The 8,732-nt window shown below is 34.1% G+C and overlaps 1 protein-coding gene across 6 annotated transcripts in view; it reads right to left on the reverse strand.

The window, feature by feature from the left end:
- Tango5 (Transport and Golgi organization 5) overlaps positions 1-5,773 on the reverse strand; it is a 58,330-nt gene extending 52,557 nt beyond the window's left edge. Inside the window, exon 1 of one of the 6 annotated variants that reach the window (XM_068385759.1) lies at positions 5,621-5,773. Coding sequence is in view for 3 of the 6 variants with exons in the window: in XM_068385753.1 (XP_068241854.1) it covers positions 5,446-5,547 (102 nt within the window). In the remaining 3 variants the exon portion in view is untranslated. Of the gene's footprint in view, positions 1-130; positions 223-5,410 lie in introns of those variants that run through there. The other 5 variants (XM_068385758.1, XM_068385753.1, XM_068385756.1 and 2 more) reach the window with 5 other exon arrangements.
- Positions 5,774-8,732: the final 2,959 nt, after the last annotated feature.

Here is an 8,732-nt window from a genome sequence, read left to right on the forward strand (position 1 = left end):
ATCTACAAGCAACAGTGCCAACATTCTATGACATTTGTGCAAAAGGAGATTATGGAATGAATAAGGAGAGTAAAAATCCTGTGAAACAGAGAAAAATTATAAAAAATACATCTAAAAGTGCACTATTTACTTAGACAAGGAGAGCTAATCCATGCACACGATTTACATCCCGTGTAAGCAAGACGATGGAACTAGTAATACGACGAAACCAACGACTGGTGGCCAGTAGCTGTATGTATAAACTAACCTGAGACATCTATATTTGATAAGAACATATAGCACTTGACATAACCTAACATTCTTATGGACAATCAAAGTTTAGGGAAACTATTGACCACACACAGCAGTGAAATGTTAAAATATTGCTGAAATCTGCTCATAAATGCACATATAGCTTCATGCTATTACAGTACATGTACTGTACAGTTGAACACTGGAGTTAATGACACACCTCACTCTACGGAAGAGCACCCTGTCACAACATTACTGAAAGGAGAATTCCTGTGTAATGTCGCCATCTCTCCCAACACTTATCCGTTGGGTTACTCACCGATCAGTTAGAGTGCGATAGGATGCACTCCCTCAGAGCGTGGTGTGCCAGGAATTCCAAATATCTAAAACCTTCTATCTACAAAATAACATGAAATCAGCAAATCAATCCCCTCAAAATTAATATTCTTTATGCCATTTGTTAGGTACATCTTGCTTTACAAGGCAACGTTTGCTTTACCTTTATTTTCAATAAAAACTGAAAGCATTAAAAAGCAACTACATTTATAAACATGTGTACAATAGTACCTCGGGTCATGAGTAACTTTGAATACGAGCATACAAATTTGAATAGTGGTACAAGGATTGTATCAGTCTGCGAGCAAAATATTTTGTCCCGCATGAGTATTTTAGTGGAAAAATGTCAGAGAGATTGGCATACTACACGCATATATCAGTCACAAAGTGCCCATCGCCACTCACATATTGTTCACGAGTTTTTGCGGGATTTTACAACATTGCAATGTCTAATTCCTTGACCTTTTAAGCAGTCATCTCTAGATAGATTACCTGTGAAAGTTATAGTGCAAAATAAGACACTTTGTTCAGAATGTATATACTGTATTAGACGATTCATTTAGTGATACTGAACATCGTTTGAGTGAGAAAACGATTGATATTTTACCAAGTTTTCATGTAGGGAGATTATCCCCATAAGGTGTAACCGTCTCCTCACTTGTCTCCCACACAGCAGCCACGACTCTCCTCAAAGGAAAGAGATACTGTCTAGTAGTTAATGTCAGTCTTTCTATTTTTTTGTGAATCATTTTGTATCTATATCTGATGCAAGGGGTTATAATAATTATTGTAATTACAGATACAAAACCTTTAAAAATGAGTATGTGTATTTATGGATACGTGGAATGCATCGAGCGAATTTCCTTTATTTCTCATGGGAAAAATTATTTCAGGATCTGTACGAGTATTTTAGGTTGCGAGCTCGCTCTCAAAAAGAAAATCAAACTCATAAAACGAGGTACTAATTTAATTCTTTTATTTTAAGGGAATTCAAAAATTAAAATGAAAAAAAAAAAAGGACAGATGGTCCTCCCACCCTAAATCATAATAATCTGTTTGATCAAAAATTTAGTTAAAAAAAATCCTGATAATCTGTTCATTTCAAAATTCCGTCCAAAATATTTACTTTAAGCAAAACTAATACCAATATTAAACAATTACGCTACTTAAATAGCACACTTTGCCACAGTTCGTAAGTGAAAAAATGTCTAATAAATCTCTAGTTTCATTGGGAAAACTGGGCTTGTAAGAACAATCAAATTCTTTTTAGAGAGTTATATACATGATTGCAGTATTAAAAGAAATCACAGTAGAACAAGGGCATCCAAAAACTTCAGTATGATAAAATTTACAGACTAACACATGAAGATTATTGAAAACAGCCAGAGTGCTAAACAAGGGAGGGAATGAGCTAGTGAAAAAGAGGGAGAAAATGACACCCATGCTCAAGTGCATATAGGTATTGGGTAATCAACTCAGGGAAATGTATTTATCAAGGGATACAAAATTTCACACTGGCTACTTCTAAATCTCAAAACAAACTATGGTTATTGAAATTTATATGAGATAGGAAGAGTCAACTTGCCAATATGAAAGGGGGGGGGGGGGCAAAAGGAAATGAACTATAACTACAGTACTAGTTTATAACGAAGAAGTTCAAAACAGAAGGAATAGAAGTACTGTACTGGAATTCTGTACAAAATCAAAGCTCTATGAACTAGTTACAGTTTAGGCCATTCATTGAAAAGAATTACAAAATCATGGCTGTACATAATTTGCAGATTATCATACATGAGATGGAGCAATTAGAATACTTCGGATGGAGGGATGACATGAAATTTTGCGTTTATCCAAAAGCTAAAATTTTTAAATCATATATACTGTCGTATTAATCTTGTCATACAAAAAAATACAAAGTTAGAGGTGTATTTTGAACAGAAACAAATGTCCAACTGCCAGCCTTTGCAAAAAGTGAGGTATACAGTATACTGTATGTAGGTATGTATGCGATATTTATATATATAAATATATATACAGTATATCACTTGAGATGAACCCTGCCTAGTACCCAACATCTGTAATAAACTAAAGACCAGAAAAAGAATAAGAACTACCACATATGTATGGTAGACAGTTTAATCTATACAGTACAAATCATCTTCCATTTAATAAAGAATGGCGGTTTCAACAAAATGGCAATCATCTCACTAATAAATCCTCCTTTATCATTAATGTGAAATAACTTCTTACACAAATTAATGGACTAAGCAATTACCCACCTAAAATATCTGTACTCTTATTTACAAGGTGGAAACAGATCCTATGCATAACGCCCTATTCAAAATTACAATCTAAAATCGTAATAATCATATCAAATCAACACTAACAAACAAGGGCATCTCCTTGAGACTATTAAATTAGTTAATCAAAGACTATCTATTAAGTTGATTAAAATAATTTGCAATTCAAATGAGAAAATTAAAAATATTTTCAATGATAAATCAAAATTGTTTGGTAGGAAATAAAAAAAAAGTATGGTACAAGTTCAAATCCTAACAATATCCTTGTCGAATTGTCCTCATAACTCCGAAAAACAATTACCTAAACCAAAACAAATTGAATGATGTCTGAAATGAAGTAACTAACATTTCCTTTCTTTCATTGGCTCACTCACTCTCCCATTACAACCACATCACAAATACACTTTGTGTTACCAGCAAAACTTTAAACAACCAAATGCTGCAGTTAAATCAAATAAGTTGTATACATACAACACAGAAACTGCAAATAGCATTATATAGTTAATTCTCAAAGACAAAATATTATGGAAAAGTTTAATAGAGATAAGTGATAGAAGAATTTCACATGACTTTTATAAGATTAATTCAAATTGATAAAATCATAGAGGAGAATCTTCGATAGGACATTCATCCCTTTTCATAATCACATATCTTTTAATATATAGTACTCTTGATTTTCCCTAATACCATAGTATTAATGTATATGCATATAGCAGTTTAGTTCCGAAAAAGTATTATCCAATACTGCATGAGACTAATCAGTCATGTTGTGCCACCATGACATATAGTAAACGAACCTAGCTATCCATAAGATGTAGTATTGTACTGTATACGTACAGTGAAATATAGCCTAAAATTGTGTAAATCGAACAAATCCTTAGTAAATTAAATGAAGACAATTTTAGAACTTGGTCATATAACCACTGAAAATGGTTTGTTTACGCCAGTTCAGAAACTCAATTTTGAGGTAAAGTGAAATCGACTTTCTATCATATGAAATCTATTTCTTGAGTATATGAGTACACGACTGATCAAATTTGTAGCAGTAGAAAAGGTACATGACTGATCAAATTTGGGGAAATACTGACCTTAAGTAAGGGGGTTAAGTGTGTTAACTCCTCTAGCGCAATAAAAGGAAACCGTCTTATTTAAGATTCAACTATCATACATGTCTAGTATCTCGAATAGTATTTTCCTTGTCAACTTTTCAATGACAAGAGTAAAGTAACATTGACTGAGACTGCAAAATAAATGTGTAACAATAGTGTGTTGTAAAAGGAAAGCCTATTCGAAATGCATCTAATTTTGTTCTGGATACAATCGATACCAAAAATGGATTAAAGGAAAATATAACTCTCAACCTAGGTCTAGGTAGGTCACGGAGCCCTGAGACTGGCGATAATGACTTTGCAAAGCCTAGAATAAATATATTACAATTAATGTGGTACAACACAAAATATTTGTGAGACACTTTTAATTTGGGTTAAAGAAAAGCTGATTTCATTACACTGCACTAGCTTAAGCATATTTTTATGGTTTACTCAGTTTCATTTATCAATAACACTTGCTCTACCGTTTTTCACCTGCTAGAACTATCAGCAGTATGCAAAAATTAGCTTTATCATGTTTATCTGCATTTTAGGCCAAACTGTTCATTGGTCATGCAGGGATGTTTAATTTTGTTGAATTAATCTGCATTAGACTAACCTACCGGTAACAATCTATCCTGAGCTAAGTTGTTTCGGCACATTTTTCCTGATCATATCAACTCGTCACGGACACTAAAATATAAAACAAAGAAATATACAATAACTGAGCTGAACTTTATGACGATCAGCCTAAGCTATGTAAATTAAAGCTTCCATCACTGATTTTCCTGATATAAAATTAAGTTTATGTTATCATAGATTAACAACAGCCTTTGTTTCAGAATTTCTTTGTCTTCAAAGTTAATGTTCATTACTGACAGAGAAAATAATTCTATGATGCAACAAGAATCTTAAATTTAAACACAACTCTTCCATTGAAATAGCTGTAGTTTCATGAATTTACATAATAAATATAGAAATAAAAATTGATTTTGAAACCCAGGCCTAGAGACAAAGCAAAATACAGGATAGCCTACCACACACGGCATTCCAGCGAGGAAAGGTTAGGTAGAGACGATCAAAATTTTTAAGCCTGGCTTACAACAAATAAAACGTAATCAGCGGATTAAACTTTGCAAAAACTTATCGCTACTCTAGCCTGTAGCCCAGACCTAAAATTTACCACAGGATAGAGTAATAGCCTATCTACAAAATTGTCTAAAGGCTTTTCTCTACATTATAAATATTCTAGTTTATGTTTTACATGAAATATAAGGAGACTTCGACCCTAACCTAACCCAAGCTAAGCTACTGGCCCGCAGCCCCTGGTTCGGAAGGACAATTGCCGCCGGAGGCCCAACCACGACAAAGGACACCTCCACCACCACCACCACACGAAGGGGTATTCCATGTGACACATGATCATGCAAAGAGGGGTTAGAGAGGAGCACCTACTACCATTAAACCAAGCCGAGTGAACCAATGCCTACCCCCACCACCGAGTCTGGCTTAGCGGGAGCGGTGTTGTTGTTAGACTTTCCCTGACCACCACCAGCCTTACTGCGGCCCTTACGGTTCTTGCTTTTCCCCATGTTTCATCTGCGATCCCTTCCACTTTTTCAACTCCACCTCGTCAACACTTTCTAAATGACTTCTCTTACGTACTTTATGCAGTCCCCTCGTTTCATTTAAAACACAGAACGCCACGTAATTCCACCCTGTCCTGGGGAACACTCCAAACTCTTTTGCCGAATCAGCTGTAGACCAGTGTACATATGTGACGTCATCGGTGGCGTGAGATGATGCTACATTTTAGCGATTCCAACTAAGCGATTACTAAGGAGAGCGCTTTCTGCTACGTATAATTAATGGTTGTAATTCGTGCGTTATTCGGTTGTTTATGCTGTTTAATGACATTAATATTGTCTAAAAATATATTTACATACAACTTTATATTATTTTATATTGTTAGAGGTGAATAGATAGGTTTATAATGTATTTCAACCCTCTGTTTTACCTGTCATACTTTCCTGATAAATGACATCAGTATTCAATAAAAAGCTAGAATTATACCAAACATGACTTATAAAAAAACTATTCTATCCTTTAACAAAGAAAATAAGAATTTTCCCATTAAATATCAATATACGTATGTAGCAAAGTACTCTAAGAGGAAGGCGCAGTTTAGCAACATTGCGATGTTGGACTGTCATTGCTTCACGTCAAAAGAACAGTAGAAGTATTTCCTGCGTACCAGCAATTCATGCCAGTACTTTGTCAGTACCTATCGCCTTTGTATCGGCATTCACAGAGTTCAGAGGAGAGGAGGAAGTCGACGTGTTTACATCACAGATATAATGAGGATATCTAGATGGAAAGGGAACGTGTTTAAGGGTGTTAACCTCCGAGGCGCCATATTACCACTCGGATGTTCTTAGAGGAAAGAATTATTTATTATGACTCAGGGGGAACAAAAAAGGGTGCTACTATAGCGTGAGGTCTACCGCCATATGTCGCCTACCCAGGCAGAGGGTGAGGTCTACCACGCGACAAGCTTGGACCTTCCGCAACCTAAATGCCATGGGGGTACCAGCATTCTACAGTGAACCACCAGCAATATTATGTGGATCCAGCGACAGGAGCACACACACAGGCAATTGAGCGATCGTGGTTGGACGCTATACCGATGATTCTGAAGAGATTAATGCGAGGTGTTTGTCGTCAGCTGTTCCAGTCTCATCTTTATTTTTGCTGGAAGGTGATGAGAAAAAATTCCAATGATCTATTTGTGTCTTTCTTAGTAGATGTACGAAGTGTGTACCGCTAGGATAAATATATGGAAATATATGATAACATGTTTATTTCTACCTTTATTCCTTTTTTTAATGTAATTAGAAATCCAATTATCTATTTAAGTCATTTCTAAAATATGTTTAAATGAAGTGTTTATTGCTTAAACAAATGTATGAAATGTGTTTTATCTATGAGGGACGAATAATTTAGCAGTAGACCGATAACATGTTTATTTTTACCTTTATTCTTTTTTTTTAATGTAATTAGAAATCCAATTATCTATTTAAGTCATTTCTAAGATATGTTTAAATTAAGTGTTTATAGTTTTGTATCGCTAGAATAAAGATGGAAATATATGAAAACATGTTTATTTGTACCTTTATTATTTTTTTTTCAATGTAATTAAAATTCCAATTATCATTTTAAGACATTTCTAAAATATGTTTAAATTGAGTGTTTATTGCTTAAACAAATGTATGAAATGTGTCTTATCTATGAGGGACGAATAATTCAGCGGTAGACCTCACGCTATAGTGCTAACGGGAGGTAGACCTCACGCTATAGTGTGGTAGACCTCACGCTATAGTAGCACCCAAAAAAGAAAGATTTGACATTTGTATTGTCAAAGACAGACTCAAGAGATTCAGTATTTATTATGACTCAGGGGGAACAAAAAAGAAAGATTTGACATTTGTATTGTCAAAGACAGACTCAAAGAGATTCAGTATTTATTATGACTCAGGGGGAACAAAAAACAAAGATTTGACATTTTTATTGTCAAAGACAGACTCAAAGAGATTCAGTATTTATTATGACTCAGGGGGAACAAAAAACAAAGATTTGACATTTGTATTGTCAAAGACAGACTCAAAGAGATTCAGTATTTATTATGACTCAGGGGGAACAAAAAACAAAGATTTGACATTTGTATTGTCAAAGACAGACTCAAGAGATTCAGGATGTTAAATTTTCGTTAGTTTTAGGAAACAACAGAACTTGGGATATATGCACAATCCAACAATTTTTATTATGCGAAAATTTTAATATTCAGTTTATTATCATCGGTACCCACAAACGTGTGTGTGTGTGTGTGTGTGTGTGTGTGTGTGTGTGTCCTATTGTTGCTAAATTGTAAATTAGGGCAGAGCACTGGGTGCTTAACAAACCTGACTCTTCCTTTCACATAACAATTTGATGAAAATTCGATAAAGTCGAAAATAAAAGATAAGTAAACAAATGCAGGACATATTTAAGAAGAAATTAAGATCATATCCATAAAGATAAAACAGTCACGACGCATTAGATCTTGAATTTTGTACCCTGTCGACTGTGGGTTCTACATCTTTCAAATATGCGGCGACACGATCGTATAACAAGCTCCATTTGACCTGAGTAAAATACCACGCCGTGTTTATTAATTTTGGGTATTAAAAATCCACAGTTATATACGTTGTCTTCCTCTTGTTTTGTCGAAGTTCTTTATTGTTTATATAGGAAATATTTATTTCAATTTTGTTACTATTCTTAAAATATTTTATTTTTCCTTGTTTCCTTTCCTCACTGGGCTATATATCAGCCTGCTTTTCCAACTAGGGTTGTAGCTTAGCATTCAATAATAATAATAATAATAATAATAATAATAATAATAATAATAATAATAATAATAATAATAACATAAAAAAGATGAAGCTTTCGCACTTTTTCCAAATTGCCTCTTCAGTTGAAGATTGTCTTTTTTACAATGTTTCAAAAATGAACTAAAAACAAATGACAATTACAGGATAAAAAGTAATTAAACTGAAATAGCAGTTGAAGCTATAAAACATCAGATTAAAAATGTCATTTTTCTAACAAGTGAACAGTTTTCATGTTAAAATAGCTAGTTGCCAGGTAACGTAATTTTGTCGTCTATTACGGATCCTCTCCGATCGTCTTCTTGGTGGTCTATTTTCCAAATGATTGATGTTGATATCCTGTAACTGTG

This window comes from Palaemon carinicauda, chromosome 13 (genome assembly GCF_036898095.1).
Source record: "Palaemon carinicauda isolate YSFRI2023 chromosome 13, ASM3689809v2, whole genome shotgun sequence".
NCBI lineage: Eukaryota > Metazoa > Arthropoda > Malacostraca > Decapoda > Palaemonidae > Palaemon > Palaemon carinicauda.